At 39.5% G+C, this 19,584-nt stretch overlaps 4 protein-coding genes and 1 long non-coding RNA gene across 5 annotated transcripts; 2 read left to right on the top strand and 3 right to left on the bottom strand.

Moving 5' to 3' along the window:
• Positions 1 to 142: 142 nt before the first annotated feature.
• Positions 143 to 4,569, bottom strand: lamtor1 (late endosomal/lysosomal adaptor, MAPK and MTOR activator 1). The gene is made up of 5 exons (XM_004075750.5): positions 4,215 to 4,569; positions 2,932 to 3,077; positions 2,759 to 2,836; positions 2,203 to 2,326; positions 143 to 1,471 (listed from the first exon to the last, which is right to left on the bottom strand). Exons 1-5 carry the CDS (start codon positions 4,254 to 4,256, stop codon positions 1,379 to 1,381), a joined length of 483 nt encoding a protein of 160 aa, XP_004075798.1. The 5' UTR covers positions 4,257 to 4,569; the 3' UTR covers positions 143 to 1,378.
• Positions 4,570 to 5,871: 1,302 nt separating this feature from the next.
• On the top strand, positions 5,872 to 11,669 carry sfrp2l (secreted frizzled-related protein 2 like). Its single transcript, XM_004075751.5, has 3 exons — positions 5,872 to 8,207; positions 10,671 to 10,751; positions 10,880 to 11,669. Exons 1-3 carry the CDS (start codon positions 7,694 to 7,696, stop codon positions 11,296 to 11,298), a joined length of 1,014 nt encoding a protein of 337 aa, XP_004075799.1. The 5' UTR covers positions 5,872 to 7,693; the 3' UTR covers positions 11,299 to 11,669.
• Positions 11,670 to 12,444: 775 nt separating this feature from the next.
• Positions 12,445 to 14,902, bottom strand: LOC144996811 (uncharacterized). Its single transcript, XR_013659617.1, has 2 exons — positions 14,782 to 14,902; positions 12,445 to 14,659 (listed from the first exon to the last, which is right to left on the bottom strand). It is a non-coding gene; the product is annotated as an uncharacterized LOC144996811 (long non-coding RNA).
• tomt (transmembrane O-methyltransferase) lies at positions 12,644 to 16,002 on the top strand. The gene is made up of 5 exons (XM_004075809.5): positions 12,644 to 12,750; positions 13,880 to 14,142; positions 14,249 to 14,445; positions 14,543 to 14,665; positions 15,679 to 16,002. The coding sequence occupies exons 1-5, from the start codon at positions 12,644 to 12,646 to the stop codon at positions 15,874 to 15,876; spliced, it is 888 nt and encodes a 295-aa protein (XP_004075857.2). The 3' UTR covers positions 15,877 to 16,002.
• A 640-nt stretch (positions 16,003 to 16,642) lies between these two features.
• On the bottom strand, positions 16,643 to 19,379 carry anapc15 (anaphase promoting complex subunit 15). Its single transcript, XM_004075752.5, has 4 exons — positions 19,012 to 19,379; positions 18,877 to 18,936; positions 18,646 to 18,786; positions 16,643 to 17,289 (listed from the first exon to the last, which is right to left on the bottom strand). The coding sequence occupies exons 1-4, from the start codon at positions 19,129 to 19,131 to the stop codon at positions 17,242 to 17,244; spliced, it is 369 nt and encodes a 122-aa protein (XP_004075800.1). The 5' UTR covers positions 19,132 to 19,379; the 3' UTR covers positions 16,643 to 17,241.
• Positions 19,380 to 19,584: the final 205 nt, after the last annotated feature.

Raw genomic sequence — 19,584 nt, 5'->3', positions numbered from 1 at the left:
AGGGCAGCGCCTGCAGGCCATACAATACCGCTCGCAGCTTTAATTTATTTTATTATTAAAACCCCATTATAGGCTCATCATTGAAACGCATAGTAAACAGCTTCTTAAATGCCAGGTTGTGTTTTTAATAATACACGACTACTTTGTTGAAAATTTTTAATGTACTGATTAAACCCAAAAAAAAAGAAAAAAACTAAAAGTTTTTGGTACTAGCCTAAAATATTACAAACATACAGTTATTCAGGTAGTATTACACATCCGAGTAACAAAAAGAAAAGCCAAGTAACTGAAAAAAAAAGCTGAAATCAGTTGTGTGGTTTAAATAGTCACATCCTCGCTGAACATCCCTTTATCGAGCCCAGAGCAGCTCACCGCACTCTCTGTGGAGCAAACAAGCATTGAAGACCAAAAAATAAATAATCACAAAAAGCTCTGAGATCTCACCATCTCCTGCAGTTCATGGAATTTGAACACACTCGACTACGATGGTTAGTTTCTGATTAATATGGACAACTCTATATGAGGATAACCTGCAGTGAACCTTTTTGTGTAAAACTAACACTTGAGAAGGCTGCATGTCGGTTCAACTCCCCTTTACAAGCAGACAAACTCTGTACAAGCCATCATGTTTTTAGAATCCGTCTGTACAAAAGGATGAATATGCTGTGTCCTCCAACACCCTGCCCCTCCATCACTCTTCTGTTCCCCACTGCATTCAATTATCTAAAATTCTGAGGCAAAAAAAAAAAAAACACACACAAAAAATTAAAAAATGTCAAAACAGAAGCTGACTGATTCGTAGCTGACATGAGTGAATTAAATCCCCACACATCAGACGCATTCATCATTTGGCTAGAACAGGAAAACAAAAAAAATAACCAAATGAAAATTTTCAGTCCCCACCCCTGCTTTTGAAACGCTGTTTCATTTTCCTTCATCGTCACAGAGACTGCTGGGGTTTGCACTCCGTCCATTCAGTTCATGCTTTTGGATTAAAGTAAAGTGAGACTTTCCTGAAGATTCAACCAAACAAGGCGTGAAAAACTTCCAGGTTATAACAAAAGAGAGATGAGGAATGTGACTTTTCCCCTACATCTCCATATGGAGCCTGAAATCCCACATGAACCTCTCTCCCAAGTGCACATTGGACAGAAAACCTACTGTCACAGATCCTCTAAGCACAATAGTGGACAGTTAGACCGGAGCAAAACCTCTGTGGGGTTTTTAACAGTCAGAGGTATGACTGAGAGGTATGACCGAGAAGCACAGGATCAAAGTAGTTTTAAAAAAAAACAGAAAAAGTGGGCTGGAGGAGAACACAGATGAGACGAAGAGCGACTTGGATGGGAGGAACAATATGCAGGTCGGAGTTGCAGAATCAAGGAATGGCAAACTGGACCACCAGTTCCTCTTTAGCATCCACTTTGATTTGAGAGATCGCACTGTAAGCATAAGCAGCTATCTTGGACACCTGCGGAAAAAGGACAACATTGTAGGTTTCATTTATTTGACAGGAACCAATTACAGGAACATTAATAAAAGAAAAGGTGCTTTGTCCCAGACCATAGCTCTCAGAGCTAATGTCCATTTGCAGTCCCAACAAGCAGCAAGTCAAATATTGAAGAATTGAACAAAAATTGTGTATTTGCTCTTTAAAAGATGTCTTACAAACGTTCAGCTTTACAGTTAAAAGAGAAAAAGCAACTCTTCACATGAAGTACTTAGCGGAGACGTCTCCCAACGAGGTTTTTTTTTGCCCCCAATCCGATTCTGAGTCATTTGATTTTGAAAATCTGCATGATCAGAACGCTATTACAGACTTCTAATAGAATATTTTAAAATATAAAGCACTGATCATAATAATGAAAAAAAAAATTAATATTAATACTTCAGCAGAAAGTAACATGCGATTTCAACTGAGAGTCTAGTAATTAATATCACTTGTTTTCTTTTTTTTGTCCATTTGTACATTTTTAAGGGGGAGAATTCTGAATGTTTAGATGAAGAAATGGGTTGATGCAACAATATTTCAAAATACTCTGTTTTTATTTTCAAAACACAACCAAGATAAACCTCAACTTTTTTATAGGGTCTTTGTTTTGTTTTTTAAACAAATCACCTGGTTTTACAGCATAAAACAAGGCAGGACAAACAGGACATGGATTCAAGGACATGGATTAAAGTGCGTGTCAGTGTGGTTACCTGCTGAATATCTGAATATGACACCAGATCACTTGCAAGCACTTGGTGGGGCTGGGTAGTGAGTGAGGGGAGGGCTAGTGCTTTCTTCTGTGGTAGGCTGGTGCTCACTGCAGTCAACTTTGTACTGGAACCATAAAAAAAAACACAAGTTCAGCTTCAAAAAAAATTAACCCAAATGGTCTCGCTTGTGTCCGACCAGACTGCACAGTTTTGCACTATAACCGGCGGTTGCCTTTTACAGCTTGACAGCTGTTTTGTCTAAACAGCTTTTATAGGGAAGCACCAGCACTGCAGCAATTTTGTGGTTAAATTACCTCCTTCACAACTTCCTCAGGATACAAAGACCTCATCATCCTCAATTGCTTTAGATTCCACGAATAAAACTGTTTTTTTTGCTAAATCCGAACCATGTATACAAAATATTGCAGAATAAAAGTTGTTCAACCAATTACAATACAGAGGCTTGCAGTTTACAAATTTAATATAAATTTAAATTATTGGCTTACACATGCCAAAAGTTCAGTTGGTAACGAATAAGTAGTCTTCAAAGACATACCTGTATTGCTTGGCTTTGTCCATGTATTCATGCTGCTCCATAACAACAGAGTCAGCTGCTGAGACATCAATGATGTTCCTCAAACACAACAAAGAGATTTTCATTACTTGCGTTTGAGACTATAGTGTCAAAAGTCCCATTCTGGACCTATCCAAACATAAAAAGTGCCTTACTGTGCTGTCTTGACCAGGATGGATGTGAGAATGGCCTGCTCATCCGTCCGCGCTGATGGGACGCTAGGATTGATCCAGTCTGTCCCATTTGGAGGCTTGCTAATGGGGTTTGGGTGGGGGATAAGGGGCTTAATCTCATCAGGGTCCTTGCAAAAGTAGCAGAGCATCTATTCAGACAATTTATACACACTTCTGAATGAAAATGTCACAAATACTGTCTTAAAACTGTTTTCTGAAGTAGTTGCAACAATGAAAGCATGCCATTTTACCAGGACAAAAGACTGTAGATGACATGTGTGCAGCAAGTTACTCATTTTTACTTTTAATAAGTGAACATATTACAAACTCTTCAACTAAGAGAAATCTCTGCAACCTTTGCTAGTGCTGAACAATAAGTCTGTTATGATATTTATTTTTCATGTGTTAGGTTATCCAGTACCATTTCATTTTAAATATTTTAAGAAACTTTTTCACTTAACCGGAAAACAGTTCATCTCAACTTTTAATTCTTTAAATACGAATACAAAAACCCTTCATCCACTTGTACATGTTATGCTACCAGACCTTACACAAATCAATAAAAATAATGTTAATTAAACCTAATGTGTGTTTTATTATAGAGAAATGTTTAAACTAAATCAATTATACTTTAAATTTCACTATGCTTTTAACAGAACAATTTACGTGTTTGGTTTAATGTGCTTTGCAAAAATAATAAAAATAGAGGGCTAAACAGTTATTTTACTACAACTATGATGGCATATTTACAGTAACAAAGGAACGTCACACTTGTTTCCTTATACTAAAATAGCTTGGAGTCTGCATGATCATGTGACACTGAACTCTTCAAGACACAATACGGAAAAGTCTAGTTATGTATTCTGTACAGCCTACAGCTCACAATTGATTTCTAACCCATGATTAAACAGCACGAACATAATCTACGTAACAAACTGCAGGACGTGAATTTGTTTGATAAGTAAATATTTCGTATATATAAACCACTAAACTTTAACAAGAAATCCAGATGTTTACATTAACAGATATACAACTTGTTTACTTTACTTAAGCTACTAAATCAGCTCCGGGCTAGGCCTGCATTAGAGTTAGCTACATTGCTTTAGATGTTACAGAAATATCTGACACAAAACTAGAAGTTACATGGGCAGGTTTTCCTCTTTATATTTAAATATCAATTTTAAAAAAAAGTAAATACCACGGTAAACAAGGCAGAACCGAGCACCGTACAGTTATCGGGTTGTGGTTAGCTAGCGGCTAACTACCTGACTTGTGTTCTCGTCCTCGTTGCTGTAACAGCAACCCATGGCGGCGGCGTCTGAGGAGCCAAACTAGCAATGCGCGGCTTCCCTGTTCTCCTTCAGATACGAGCCGCGCGCTCCGTCTCCAACAAACATAAAATTCCTCTCCTGTGGACTTTTACTTTAACAACATCAAGAAGCAGGAAGCTACTGCAGCACAGCAGCTTTTCAGACAGGCTATCACATGACAGCAGCTGTGTTGCAACAACAACTCAACTTCTACTTCCGGTTCTCGTGAAGCCGCTGCGGCCTTCGTCACGTGATGCAGGTTGTTTCATGCAGAAGCACAGTGGCGCCCTTCGGCGGGGCCGTGTGCCATTAGAACCCTCACCCCTTGCTTCGTTAACCCTTGTGCTATCCTAGGCATTTTAACATTGGGAGCTGGGTCATCTAGACCGACTAAACAGTGCGCTGAATCTTTTTTCTTCAATGATTTGTGATCTTCACTGGTGTCCATAAATTACATGAAATCTTTCCACCTTTATCCACCTTTGTCATGGTAGGGAGAACACGTCAAAGTAAGGGTGGGGTCATCTAAGATAGCACAAGGGTTAAAACAAATAATATTATTTTTGTTCCAGGCAATTAATGAAATCTGATAAACAATTATGTCATCAATATTTGTAATAAAAAATAGTATAATGTTTTTAAATTATGTATTATAATATACATATAAATCTTGAATCTATCATTTTTACAATATATAAAAATTATTAAATAAATAAAAAATATTAACACCTTCGTTTTCCTCCAAAATTTATTTAAGATAAGAAAAAATAAATATCTGTGGTGAATTCCACCTTCAGGAGCTTTAGCTGAAAATAATCAGTCATCTGTTTAAAAGCCAAAGGAAAAAATTGAGCAGAGCTGAAAAAAAAGACCTTTAAGTGTTAAATAATTTATCAGAACCAACAGCAGGTGAACAGGCCCCGTTTATATCGCTGATAAAGAAAATGGATGGACAGACGGACAGATGGATTATTTATTTTGTTGCTGAAGTGATGAAAAAAGGTATTCTTTTTCTTGTTTCATCTAATAACTGACTTTTGAAATCTGAAGTGTTGGATTTTTGAGTGAACAGTAATGGATAACAAAACTCCGCTTGGGATAATCTGAATCCGAATTGCAACTAAAAAAGACCCACAGTTTGCTCAGAATGTTGGAGTTTTGCTAAGTCCAACTACCTGCCAATCAAAAAAAAAACACACACCTCCACATATTCCACACCTGTGGTGAACAAAAATAAATCAATAGAAATATAAAATTTTGCTTTAAAGTCCGACTTTTAGATGTGAGAGTCAGTGGGAAATTGCCTCATTCTGAAACCAGCCTCTAGTGGTCATTTAGGTGTGTGACAATGAATGGGCGTTAAATTTAAGGTTCTCCATTTCAGATATTCACAGTGAATGTTTGGAAATCCACATTTACTCATAAAAATCCTCACAGAAATTAAAGAAAAGAAAAAATGTACCAGTCATAATTAATGAAGATAGTTAGACAAACAAATAGTTAGCCAAACATAAGTGCGGACAGGAAATATATACAGTAAACACATTTTCAGAAAATTTTTTCAGAAACAAAAAGTTTTTAAAAAAAACTCCATAAGCTGTAAGCATGGTTGTGACAATTTTATGTTTTTGACAAGGAAAATGTAGATTTGTTCATGAAAATGGGTCAATTTAAATATAAATATCTCAATGTTGACTTGTTTTTATCATAGATTTGTCTATGAGCTCTTATTGTTGTTGTTTTTTACAGTGAAGACAAAACTTTTAAGGAATAGCATGATTAAATTCCAGAGTCAAATGGCACTACCGGTAAATAAAATACATTTGATTTAAAACACATGCCTTTCAATGATGGCCTAACAGCGGATGAACAGTTCAACATTATAATGGGGTGGCCATGGTGCAGCAGTAGGGCGGCTGACCTCTAATCGAAATATTGCCTGTTTAATTCCCACCTGCTCCGCTTCATTCTGATGCATCCACCTTTTATATGACTAGATCCAAGTAGATCTTTGTTTTCATCATCAGAGCTGGCATCAGGCATTACGATAACATTGCTCCGGAAATGTTATGGTGAGGGTGTGAGGGGCTGTTAGCTACAGGAAGAGCGAGTAAAATGACATCTTTCAGTAATGGCTGAATTTCTAATAAACGACTGCCACTCCGCAGAAACTGTCCAAGAAAATAGCATAGGTTTGCTGATTTGGGGTAAAATCGGCATAATCATATTTAAAAGACCACTTGGAACATTTTTAGAATAGAGCAAAAGATGATTAGAGTGGGACTTTGAGAAAGTCAAGTTTACTGTACTAGATCAGTGTGTTTTAAACTTTGAGATTTATAAAAAAAAATCAAGAAGTTCTCTTTCTAATACCATTCTTAACAAAAGCAAGATGGTGTGAGAGAGGAGCAGTCTGTGACATGTAAGCACAAGTCTAATCTCTCTGGAGAAGATGAAAGGGTCTCCGACACGCCTCACAGACGGAAAACAGCGGCACTAAAAAGAGGGGTTTCTGTCTCAGCCTGATGATAGAGACAGAAGCTTTTATTATACTCAGCAGTTACGCTGCATCAGAACCATTTCTTACTATATTATGTTGTATAACTCGTCATTAACTTTTTCTATTAATCTGTATAATTGCATTTGCTGAAATGCTTTGAAATCTGCCAGATCTACTGCTTTTTTATTTGTAAATCCAACATTTGAGCCGTGTTGATTTTAGGGATGCTGCAATACTGTTTAAAACCGAACAATGTCACCGCTGGCGTTCCAAACAGGAAGTAGCCGCTTGCTCCCAAAACCAAAATCCCATTGACTTCTATGGAGGAAAAGCTGCCATTACTTAGTCATCCTATTTGTCAGAATAACCATTCCTGCTCTGACACTCTTTTAAAGACCCCTTCCAATAAAAATTGTGTTTTTTTAACATGCTCTTGAAGCATTTTTCTCAAAATTAGTGACTGCTGCTGATTAAAATTGCGTTGCTGAGTATTTCTTTACTGAAAACAGTGAGAATCAGGAGCAGATGGGAAAAAAATGCAGTTTGAAAAACAGAGAGCTCTCAGCAAAAGGGGAGGGGAAGGGGGGAGGGCTTGCTTCCCCAACAGTCCTGCCCACAACTCAGAGGCAAATTTCTAAAAATAAAAACTCCTGCTGCTTTGCTGTCCTAGAAAACGACGGGTTTTTTTATCCTAAATACTGCATAATCTTAATTAAAAGACCACTGGTAATAATTTTACAATCGATCAAAAGATGATTGGAGTGAAACTTGAATATAAAAAGCCTATAAAGTGAAGGCACACTGGTAAGGCTCTGTACGGCTGCAGAGGTGGGCTGAAGGAGGTGCCTGTCTCTTCATCACCTCCTGTTTCCTCCACTCCTCTCCGTTTCCACCTTCAGGAGTTGCAGCGGCTGGGATCCAACCTGAAGGCAGTATGTTTATCTTCCTGCTCAGCCTGGTGGCTCTGCCGCCTGCAGCCTCCCACGACCCCGGCAGCGTGGCTCTGCTGACCCCGCTCGGACAGCCGTCCCTCCGCTCCGTGTGCAAACCCATCCCGAACACCCTGTCGCTGTGTCACGGCATCGGCTACCGGCGCATGTGGATCCCCAACCTGCTCGGCCACGACAGCCTGCGGGAGGTGCAGCAGCAGTCGGCGGCGTGGCTGCCCCTCGTCTCCAAGCTGTGCCACGGAGACACCAAGAAGTTCCTGTGCTCCCTGTTCGCGCCCGTCTGCCTGCCGGAGCTCAGCGGGCCCGTCAGCCCCTGCAGGGGCCTGTGCGAAGCCGTGCGGGACGGATGCGTGCCCGTCATGAGCGCCTTTGGCTTCCCCTGGCCAGAGATGTTCAACTGTTCCCGGTTCCCCCACGGAACCGAACTCTGTATCCCGGCAACCGGGGCGCGGGAGGGGCGGACTGAAGAGGAGGTCCGGCACGAGGAGGCGCTCAAGGGTCTGTGAACTTTGACTCCTCAAAAAGCTTTTCCAAAGTAGCACTCACAAAAAAAAAAAGCTAAAGCACTGAATTTTTGCTGATGTGTAGAAAAGGAAACTTAAGGAGAAAATGTTCTTCAGTTGTTTTTTTTTTTTTAGTTTCTTTTTAGTTCCACTTGTGCAGCTCTGGAACAAGTAATCCAGGGATGACCAACCCCGGTCCTCAGAGCCACAACCCTGCCTGTCTTCCAGTTCTCCCTGACCAGCTTGCTGCTGATTGGCTGACTCAAGTCATTCTACATCCTGATTGATTGAACACACCTGGTGTAGGTTGTCATCATCAAGCAGTCCAGGTAGAGCTGGAAATCAGGCAGGGTTTGAGGCTTTTGAAGACCAAGGTTGGCCAACCCTGAAGTAATCCAACATTACATGATCACACACAATAAGTTAAAATATTGTTATTTACGTGAGAGCTTTTCCTATGTTGTCTGAATTTGATTCAAATAGGTAAAAATGTACTTTGATATTACTAATAAAAACAAATTTTCTTAGTTTGATATTCAGTACCCCAAAAATGAAGACAATAATAGAAAGCCCAAAATTACCAAACTTTATTTCCCCTATTTCCCTCAATGACAGCTGGACGGGAACGTCTCATGGTCCTCAATAGCCTCGTGATGTCATTCTGAGGCAACGCGTTCCACAAGTGCTACATGCAGTTCTGCTAGATTACGTAACCCTTGTTGTCCTAGGCACTTTAACATTGGGAGTTGGGTCATCTAGACCCACTAGACAGTGCTCTGAACCTTTTTTCTTCAATTATTTGTGATCTTCACTGGTGTCCATGGAAATCATGAAATCTTTCCCCCCTTTATCCACCTTTGTCCTGGTAAGAATAACACGTCAAAGTAAGGGTGGGGTCATCTAAGGTAGCACAAGGGTTAAGGGTGGTGTACCGTCATCCAGTCTCTGCTTCAGCTGGTTCCAGATGTGCTCTATGGGATTTAGGTCTGGGGTCATTGCTGATCAAACCATTTGAGACACTCCCACTTCCTGAAGTCCAGGTGTGAAAATTCTGGCACCCTGTATGGAGCATTTTAGTCCATGAACAGAAAGTTAGGGGTGTGCTGGTGGAATTGGGGAGGATAATGGTTCTAAGATGTCTCTGAGGTAAGAACCTGCAGTGACTGGACCATCTAAAATAACCAAATGGGTTTTGTGCTGGCTGGTGATGCCTGCTCAGACTGCAGCTCCTCCACCAAAGTGAACTCTGGCGACCATGTTGACCTCGGCGTATCGCTCTCCTCCAGCATCACCGATGACCATAATTTCTGCGCAAAGTGACCCAACACACATCAGTGAACAGGACGCTATAGACCATTCCTGCATTGTCCAGGTCACATGGTCTTGTACTGCAAACGTTCACGGCACTGTCTTGGTGTCAGTGGAGTCACCTGCAACAGTCGTCTGGTATTCAAGTCAAAGCGGTGGAGCCAGTTGTCAATAGTTAGTGTGGAAACTCACATCCTTCACATCTGGTAAACGGGCCTGCAGCTGTGTGGCGTTTGCTAAACCATGTCTGTGTGCAGAGGTCCTTAGGTACTGGTCATGTGTTCTGTCATTTGCACGGCTCCACTCAGGGGTCTGTCACAAACTCTGCCAGTAGTTCTGTGTCTTGATGTAAGTCTGCTGATGACACTTTGAGACTCACAAGTTCACCTGCAACATCTGGCTGTCTACTACCAACCTAAAGGCGCTGTGACCAGGTGGTGCTGCTGGTCTATTAAACAACCTCATGTAGTCATGGCTGTTTGAATGATGAACTTGGAATGACTTACTGGAAAAAAACAGCTTTTTATTTCCACAGAATGTTGAAATTGTTGACACATTGAAAATGTTTTCATTTGAGATTTTTTTGGTTTTGGTTCCAATAGATAAGACATGGTCTTACTCATGTTAACCCCAAAACTGTTGGTTTAATTCATTCATTGACAGCTAAAAAGTAAAGAATTAGTTTCAAAGGAAATTGATTTAATAAAGTATATTAAATATACCCAAATGTCTCCTGTGCTGACATACATTAATTTTAGTATAAGGTTTTATACATTCCATATGAAAATTTCTTATAAAGGATGTGAGATGAAAAAAAACACAAAATGAGCAGCTAATGAAAAAGAAATTACAACATAAAAGATACATTTCACAAGAGTCATTTAAATAATTAAATATTGTTTGCAGCTGCAGAAATGTTCTGAGTTCCAATTAAGTCATTAACTTCAGTAGAATGTCAACAGGAAGCTTGGTTTTAAGGTTGTTTTATATCAGTAATCAACCCTTTTTCTCAGATTTTATTTGTTTCTTCTCTCACTAAATCAGCTCGAACCTTTTTTGATACTCTAAGAATTTATTAAAGGCCTGAATGCTTTTTTCACCTCTGTACCGAACTGCCATCAACACCAGCCTTTTTACTTCTCCTTTACAGGGAGCATCATTTGCGATGTATGCAGTCTGGCTGTAGAAGGAGAAAGTGAAATCCAAGAAAACTTCTGCCACAGTCCATACGGTAAGAGCCCATCCTGGAGTTGAGCGTTTGGTTTTTGAAGAAGGTCATGTAAAGCAAATGAAAAAGAAAAAAAAAAGTCTTTTGAGCGACAGTTAAGCGAGGAGATGACTTACATTTTTCCGTCCCAGCCTTGAAGATGCGTCTGGACAGCGTGTCTACAGTGGGCCGGGACCGCCAGCTGGTGCCGCATGCCCGCAGCCGCATCCTCCGGTGGGCAGGCGGAGGCGCAGAGAGGGTTCAAGAATTTGGAAGTGCGATGGTCTATGGCGCTCTGTGGCTGCAAGAGGGCGGCAGCTGTATCTGTCCTGGATTGGATGCTGCGAGGGTAAAAGAAGACGCAGAGTCCGCTGAAGGGCAGGTGGATGGGAAGCAAAGCAAAGATGGAGGGAAAGTGGAGAAAGCAGCCTCTGGTGGGTGGTTCTTATCCCTGGCTCAGGCTGAGGAGGGAAGACTGGTGCTGACTCGACTGCTGAGGTGGACCAGAGGGGAGAGAGAACTCAGGAAGTTCATCAGATCGCTCATCAAAAAACCTTGCCCAGATGTTTAAAGTGATTGGCTCCAACCTAATATTTGTGCCACTGATGTTTTCATAACACACAACACAAACTGTGTAAGTTTAGGACTTTTAGCATTTCCAAAATATTGCTGTAAAACCACATTCACTTAAGACCAAACAGCGTCAATAGAAAACAATGCAAATGTAGTCATTTTGTCTGTTAACACCAGTTAGAGCACATCTGCAAAAGTCACAAAGGAAATATATAAAAAAAAGACATTTTGCATCCTTTAAACTGGAGAAGGAGGCTTTTTTTTTCTATAAACAGGCAAAATGGAAAATATATTTTTTTGGTGAAATGACTGTAAACTGATGTATTCGTATACATTTGCATAAAAGCCTACAGTCTGGTTCTACTGTGATCAGTTTCTATTATTTTTAGATATTTTCTGAATTCAAAAACTTTGCTGAAATGAGAAAAAGAAAATCCACATTTCTAAATTATATTCTACCATGATGTAAACATTCAGTCCAAGATATGGATGGAAATAATCTTCTTTTAGTTCACAAAGACCCACTCCCATCACCTTCCCAGTGGGTTTTTAATCATGATGATGCTGTTTTTAAAGAAAAGAAAATAAAAACAGTCATTTTCTTGGGCATAGTTTCTGCAGAGCAGCAGGAGTTCATCAGAAATTCACCTCTGGGTTTTGGGCAGGACTGATGGTGCGGCTTAACCCTGTGCCCTCTTTTCTTTCCCGTTGTGGAGCATAGGGAGCTTTTTTCAAATTGCATTTTTTATCTGCACCTGATTCACAACTATGTGAATTAAAAAATCCTCAGAAATTCAATTTTGAGCTTACTTTTCTTTACATATATGTCTGCCCTCATCAAAAAAAACCCAAGAAAACATGTTAAAAACACCAAAAACACAATTTTAATAAGATGGGCTCTTTAAATAATTTGTTTTTATTCTTATTTTTACTTCCTTTTTATTTTTATTCCTACAAAATTTATTTTTATTGTCTTTTTAGGCATTTTTAACTAAGTTTACAAATTAATGTTCGTAAGACTGACTGGTTTTTAAGTTTCAGAAATGTTCTTTTTTCTTTTCGTAATGTTTATTGTGTCTCAGTAGGACAGAAAATGGATTCCATAGAAACACACAAACAAACCTTTACTTGACAGATCAATTTCCTTTAGCCTACGTATGTAACTCTTTTAGGTTTTTATTTAATCGTCAGGTCTATTTTAAAAATTTTAACGGATTCTGCAACCACAAGCCAAAAGAGAATAAAATATCTAAAGCTTTTATGTTGGCGGTGTCTTTTTACTGAACTCTAGATCTTAACTGTCATGCGTGTGATACATAAATTATTCAGTCTCTCACCTTCTGATGTACGCAGACAGACACTCCTCTCTTTGTATTTCTGCACCTGTGTTGGTCAAAGTGTCACTTTTCAGTGCTCATCATCGACTCCTCCACTTTGCTTTACAGAAAAGGTGAGTTTTTTTCCCAGTATTTTAAAAAGTGCATGTCAATCTCCTCTGAATCGGCAGTACCTGTCCAGGTGTCCTGTCCAGAGAACCTGAGAAGTTCAGTTGCCTGACAAACATCCAGACTGCAGCCTTTGCAGCTTGTGTTGAATAGTTTTCAGTTAAGCTTGAAGGTTTTATTTAATTTTAGAAAATGTTCTGCTGTTTTGTGTTAATTACTGAAAGTTTGGCCTTTTCCTTTAGTATCATAGTAGCAACTACCTGCGACTTCAGTGTCTGGATACCCAAATTCAAACGTTTACTTTGGGAAGTCTTCATCTAAACCAGGAGTCTGCAACCTGAGGCTCCAGTGCCGCATGTGGCTCTTTTGTGGCTCTGTTGTTAAAGAAAAGCAAAATGTTTTTCATTTTAATGTATTTTTTTCCGCATTATATGGCGCATCAATTGAAATAAAACAGTCAGATAAATGAAACTTATTCAGCTCATTCACAAACGGGGCTCCTGACTACAGTACCCATAATGCTCCAACAATCCATCAAGGGCTACAGCTATGTAGGTTACGAAAGTTGAACATGAGCGCCGTGTACCACAGAAAATCACACTGAGGTCAGTAAGCACAACCAGAATTCATACTTAAGGCGTGCTGGATTATAAGTTGGACTGTCTTTTACCGAACCGAAACTCACAGACTTTAAGTTTGCCATATAGCCAAAAAATCTGGTAAACATCATTTACTAGTCCTTATATTTTTAATATTAGCTCTTTAAATGTATGAATTTCCGTCTTTTATTTTGAAGGGAAATAATGTCAACCTGTCAAAAGTTATAAACAATTTCATATTTAAAAAAACATACATTCATCTTTATGATTATGGTTTATTCATAAAAAAAACAAAGTTCTATTATATTTATATCCTAATAGTAACAATAACATAAATGTGAATTCGACCTGGATGGCTCTATGAGTGTTGCGATTTGTAGATAGAACCTTGATCTAAACAAAGTCAACTAAAACTTGTTTTATCATCATGAACCATCTCATTACGCGAAACTGAATTTTTCATTGGAGACTTTGAAAAAGAGAATTTTTCTGTGGTCTAATCACTGCTGCTTGTGTATCCGTCCCCCTTTGCTAGGATGGTGTCAGGTGCCATTGCTTTGGCCTTCCTTCCCCTTCTGCTGACGCTCATAATCAGGTACCGCTACTACTTTGTGCTTTTCTATCGGGCGGTTCTGGTCAGAATATGGAAGGACTGCGTCACTGGTTTAAGTCGGGAGGAGCGAGCCTATCAGTACGTCCTCACTCATTCCATCCCCGGGGACCCTGACAGTATCCTGGATGCGTTCGATTACTGGTGCAACAAAGTGGAGTACATCAGTAACATTGGGCCTAAAAAAGGTGGGGAGGAGGTTTGTGATTTTAGGTGTTAATAAACAAACAAAAGGTGTTAATTCCTGAATGCAGTGAAACGTGAATGAATATTCTCTGATGGGTTCATGATCAGGTAAAATCCTGGATCGGATTCTCATGGAGCAGAGCCCACTCACAGTTCTGGAGCTGGGAGCTCATTGTGGCTACAGCACCGTTCGGATCGCCCGGGCTCTGCCTCTGGGGGCCAGGCTCTACAGCATTGAGATGGATCAGACAAACGCCGCAATAGCTGAGAAAATCCTCCGCCTGGCAGGGTTTGATGATGACACGGTGAGGAAAGAAGTCACCTTTTTTGCAGGATTCCTCTTTGTATCAAAGGCGTTCACAGCCCCGTCCCCCTGGACGCCTTTCCCCTCTGCTTACCTAGGTGGAGCTCATCGTGAATCCATCAGATGAGGTGATCCCTCGTCTGCGGTCGGACTACAATTTGGAAAGGGTTGACTTTGTCTTCATGGACCACTGGAAGAAATGTTACCTTCCTGATCTGCAGGTGTGAAGACATGAGTAGAGCCTCTGTGTGGTCATTTTCAAATCAAAAATCCAAGAACAGATTACAACTTTAGCTCCAAGCCTTAGTCACATGCACCCATAGGGGGGTTAACTCACATGGGAGCTACATGTTATTGGGTTGTCCGGCCCATGGAGGGTCGTAGAGAGGAGTGGCCGCATCTTAAGGGGAGCGCAAGTGTATCTTGTAGCTTCCTTAAGGCTCATACGACCACCTTAAAGGACATAATGAAAATAGAAAGTACTGTAAAAATAATATTTATGGAATAATTATGGAACAATAATACATTTTATTTATAAGGCGCCTTTCTGAGGACTCAAGGTCGCCGTACAACATATACACTGTATACTGTATATAAAATACAAAAAACAGTTAAGACAACAACAATTTAAATAAATACAAATTTAAAAAATATATATATAAAAACATGAAAAAGTTACTGTAACGGTGAATAGACCATTTGGAATGTACCATTGTCATGCATGTGGCAAGTGTATCATGAAGTATTTGTAAGGCTGACGTAAGTTACATGCACTTAAGACTTATGGTGCTGCTGTTGTACAGTCCCCTTAGACCACACTCTAGTTGTTATTAAGGTGCGAGTCCGGAATGCTGAAGTCCCCACAAACTACACTCTCTCTCATTTCCTCATATTTAACAGTCAGGGTGCACGCAAGGAGCCCTTAAATTATTTATACGACACACCTGCATCTCACCTATTTTATCGCTATGTGTTGTATAAGTGTTCACTACAACTTGTCATTCTCAGCAACAAACTGTGCTTAAGTGGCCTCGGACTTCAATGTTTTGTGCAGGCCACCTGCAGGTTTAACCATTTTTTTGCTTGCAGACAGCCTGTATCATCCATAAGTGCAGTTGTGACTAAGGCTTCAAGGACCAATGTTGGGTTATTTTGTGCTGTGCACACCTTTAGCCGACTTTTACAAGATAAATCCATTTGGGCTCCTCTGTCACTTCCTTATGTTGTGCTGCAGATGCTCGAGGAATGTGGCCTGCTGGGAAAAGGATCTGTGATTCTGGCTGACAATGTGCTGTTTCCCGGGGCTCCAAAGTTCCTCAGATACATTCGCAAGAGTGGTCTGTATGAGTGGAAGATCCACAGAGCAATGCTGGAATACAGCAAAGGCATTCGGGATGGGATGGCAGAGCTGGTGTTTCAGGGAATTAAGTAAACTTCCACACATTTATAAAATCCCTAAAAATGCAGTCGAATATTCAAGTTATGATTGAGTGAAACTATGGCATGTGGATAAAAACGATTCCATAAAAATATTAATTGGCATAAAACTGTAAATTTAGTAAGAGCTTTTTAACCTAATTATTGTCATTTTTAAAAAAAACTTACAAAAGTACCATGTATAAATCAGATTTCTATGATAAATGAAATTGTGATGAATTGTTTCTTACAATAAAAATATTTAACAACATTTAAAGGATCAAATATTTGGAAATATTTCATTTCCAAATAATGGTTTTCCTTTTGTCTGTATGCCATCCCGTTTTGTTTTAGATACAACAAATCTAAACCTGGAAATTAGAAGGAAAAAAAAAACAACCAGAATACACTATGAACAAATCTTTTGAGTTATGGATAAATTATTTTAATTTATGTTTTTAGATTAAGCAAAGGATTCACAGAGAGAATTTCCTTTAATGCTATTGTTTGTCAAACAAAAGGATGATACTCTCAATGTGTTTAAAAGAAAAGAAAAGTCGGAATTAGAAATAAAAATAAATGTTAAATATAAAATGTAAAAAAACTGAAATATGTACATCCAGTGTTTTGAAAGTGATTAGAATTGGACTTGTAATTAATAAATAATCTAGAATTGCAATTATACAAGCATCTAAACATAATATTCCCATAATAACACATTAAAGGGGCATCACATTCATTTTTCATTTATACAAATGGGAAAATTAAACATGACGAGATCAAAATGTTAAAACAATGTTTATTATAAATAAAAGTCACTGTAACATATGCAGGAGGAATTTCACATGGACTTTGTGTGTTCTGGTGTATCCTTTAACAAGCTTTATTGTAACTAAACTAAACAATTCAGTTTAAAAGCCTGAAAGGAGAATCGTATAACTTTATGAAGTCACTACTGAAAGAGTGCCGTAAAGGTACACAACACTGCAATAAAACAGCTAAAACACCTTTAAATGTCTTTTTGTTTTCTTCATGAGTAATGCATTATTGTGCTAACCACACCAGTGTTTCTGGTTGCTCAGCAGTGAAGGCACATGACTGAAGATACGACCGGGTCAAGGTTTAAATAAAAGATCACTGAACCACAGTGTGCAGCTGTCACTTAGATATGACAGTTACAAAAGCACACCAGAGGGTTTGTGGGTCTTTGAGGGGACGCTAGCGGGTCCAGATGTCAAGAGCTTCCGTTGGTCTGCAGCTCAAAATGAGACAATTAAGACAATACTTTTATTCTGTTAGAAATCAGACCCCCAATGTTCTATAAAAGGGACACAAACCTAAAGACAGATTACTTGAATGAGACTGAAAATGATTTCATTCTCTATATCATCCACTGGTCTTGGTCTTGCTCTGGTCCTTCCATATCCACCTGCCCAAGAAACAAAGTTGGATTAAAGACGAGTGTTTGGAAGAGATTAAGATTTACAGCTGAGCAACCAAATACTTTTACCCATCAGCATTAAAGATTTGGAGGACAAAAGGTGACATATTGAAATAATTGAATACAACATTAGTTCATTTAATAAATGTGTCAACAATAATTTAATGCCAATTCAGTTTATGTGAAATATACATGTAATTAAAGCTGCAGATGCTACAAATCCTCATGACCCCCTTTCTACTCACCCTCAATGTCTGAGCGGCTGCTACACGCCGCCTGCTCTCCTGCTGCCCGCAAACTTTGAATCGAAATCTTGTGAAAATTTATTACATGAAGCGTTGGATCAAGTTGAATAAAACGATATGACTATATTAGAAATGTTGGAATGGTTAACAAAAAAAAAAAAAAACCTCTGTTGCCAAGGAAATCCAAAAATTTACTTTTTCCAATTCTTCTAAAAATTACATGGACCTGCTTATCACCCCCAGGCAACGAAAAATTAAATGGTTGCTATGGAAATAAACAAACATAAAAGCTGCCATTTTTAAGAAAGTATGCAGACTTCTCTTAAAACAATGCTGTGACAACGATAAGACACAGCAACTCATTGAAATGGGGTCGGTCGAGTGCAGATTCAATAAAACATTTTTAACGTGACACAAATTGCTTCTCACCGTTTTCCTAACAATCTAGATGTTATCAGCATACCTTCATACCAAACGTCTCCTCATCTGCAGCTGCTAGCAGCCTCTGAGTTAAAGCACACGCGGCACGCCACCTTGCCAGTAACCGCCTTGCAGCATGCAAGTACCAATGTAGCAAGTAAAAAGTTTTGTTCCCAAGTTCAAAAGCGATAATCGAAATAAAAAGTTTGAGCAGTTAACTGTTCCGCTTAGGATTGTAAAGGACAGTACGTCTGTCCTTCTCTTGTTGTTTTGACCCCCCCTCGTAGTTCCTGGCCAATGACTGAAGAGATCTTTCGTCATGTGGTTTTGTTTACAAGCTTTGGTCCTCAACAGAAAGGTCCGCTTGATGCCAGTCTGAATATAGACCAAACGCAAGGTTTGGGACTCGATCTGGAACAAAGGACTTTCCCAGTCTGAATACATTCTCATAGCGAACAGAAGATCGGTCGGATTGAAAATGAACCAGACCACCTTGACAGAGCGGTCTGAGAGCGGTGGTATTCAGAATGAAAATTTGTTCCGGATTATCGGGGGAAACTAATTCAACCAAATATGTCCAGTCTGAATACACCCTTATAATGTTGTATTTATTCAAATTGTCACCTTTGATCCACTATAAAGATGCCTGTCCTCCCATAAAACAAAAACATGACATCACCTCATTAATCTCCCCATCATCTGGAGACTCATTGTAATCATTCATCTCGTCCATGTCCTGCATGTCCTCTTCATCTTCTGAGTCTTCCTCGCTGTCCTCCTCATCCTCATCGTCCTCCTCTTCCTCTTCCTCGTACCCTGCCTGGATCAGACATGCAGACCACATCATGATGACTGGGAGAACCTTAAGCGTCCAGCAGCTTCACAGCTTTGTTCAGATTCACGTTTATACCTCGAAAATGGGCTTTCCAATAGGCATCAGGTTGTTGTCTTTTTCGGCGATGCTCTGCAACTACAGATAGCAGATCTTACATTACAAACGGTGAAATGACACAGCAGATGAGGCGGAAAAGACTCGTTCGGTCACCCATGTTTGATGCTGCTGCTCCTGCTGCTGCAGCTCTGCTTCGTCCACGCACGGCCGGTCCAGGTTAAACCACAGAGACTCGGTGATGCGGGGCAGCAGGGAGGGGAACAGCGTGGACATGGCTGCCGGCGGTGCCGCGAGGCCGAGGGTCCAACAACAACATCAACGAAGCTGATGAAAGTTTACAGAAAACTATCAACGCCAAACCTTCCGAGTGGATTCACGATCTAACGCTTTCCGAACTCTGCTTGTAAAAATTTGAGTGAAAATTCGCAAGTCTAAAACTGCCCTTGTTTCACTTTGGCGTCGAAATTTCAAAAATAAATACAGCCGGAAACTGCTGGTGTTTGCAAATAATATGTCCCCCTCGTGTCGTGTCTGACAAAGGTTCCGCTTTGAAAAAAAGAATAGAATGTTAAGAGAAAATTAAAGGGAATCAGTGAGGTTTTTTTAAAATTAGGATAAAAAATCATCGATAGATGTTTGTGTAAATGTCAGAAAAGTTTTTGATGATGTACAGAAGATAGGTTTTTAATTTTGAAGTATTTTTTCTTTAACCAAAAGGAAAATATA

This window comes from Oryzias latipes, chromosome 13 (assembly GCF_053564925.1).
Source record: "Oryzias latipes strain Hd-rR chromosome 13, Olatipes_Hd-rR_3.1".
Classification (NCBI taxonomy): domain Eukaryota; kingdom Metazoa; phylum Chordata; class Actinopteri; order Beloniformes; family Adrianichthyidae; genus Oryzias; species Oryzias latipes.
Note: the sequence above shows the minus strand (reverse complement) of the source record. Positions and strands in the feature narration are given on the sequence as shown.

What these genes read in the sequence shown, in the direction of transcription:
- sfrp2l (XM_004075751.5), top strand. Translation starts at nt 7,694, where the DNA reads ATGTTTATCTTCCTGCTCAGCCTGGTGGCTCTGCCGCCTGCAGCCTCC. An exon ending in GCACGAGGAGGCGCTCAAGG is followed by an intron (nt 8,208 to 10,670) that starts GTCTGTGAACTT and finishes TCTCCTTTACAG; the next exon opens with GGAGCATCATTTGCGATGTA. An exon ending in CTTCTGCCACAGTCCATACG is followed by an intron (nt 10,752 to 10,879) that starts GTAAGAGCCCAT and finishes TTTCCGTCCCAG; the next exon opens with CCTTGAAGATGCGTCTGGAC.
- tomt (XM_004075809.5), top strand. Translation starts at nt 12,644, where the DNA reads ATGTACGCAGACAGACACTCCTCTCTTTGTATTTCTGCACCTGTGTTG. An exon ending in TAACATTGGGCCTAAAAAAG is followed by an intron (nt 14,143 to 14,248) that starts GTGGGGAGGAGG and finishes GTTCATGATCAG; the next exon opens with GTAAAATCCTGGATCGGATT. An exon ending in CAGGGTTTGATGATGACACG is followed by an intron (nt 14,446 to 14,542) that starts GTGAGGAAAGAA and finishes CTGCTTACCTAG; the next exon opens with GTGGAGCTCATCGTGAATCC.
- anapc15 (XM_004075752.5), bottom strand. Translation starts at nt 19,131, where the DNA reads ATGTCCACGCTGTTCCCCTCCCTGCTGCCCCGCATCACCGAGTCTCTG. An exon ending in AGCAGCAGCATCAAACATGG is followed by an intron (nt 18,937 to 19,011) that starts GTGACCGAACGA and finishes TGCTATCTGTAG; the next exon opens with TTGCAGAGCATCGCCGAAAA. An exon ending in TTGGAAAGCCCATTTTCGAG is followed by an intron (nt 18,787 to 18,876) that starts GTATAAACGTGA and finishes TGTCTGATCCAG; the next exon opens with GCAGGGTACGAGGAAGAGGA.
- lamtor1 (XM_004075750.5), bottom strand. Translation starts at nt 4,256, where the DNA reads ATGGGTTGCTGTTACAGCAACGAGGACGAGAACACAAGTCAG. An exon ending in AGGACGAGAACACAAGTCAG is followed by an intron (nt 3,078 to 4,214) that starts GTAGTTAGCCGC and finishes TACTTTTGCAAG; the next exon opens with GACCCTGATGAGATTAAGCC. An exon ending in CATATTCAGATATTCAGCAG is followed by an intron (nt 1,472 to 2,202) that starts GTAACCACACTG and finishes CTTTTTCCGCAG; the next exon opens with GTGTCCAAGATAGCTGCTTA.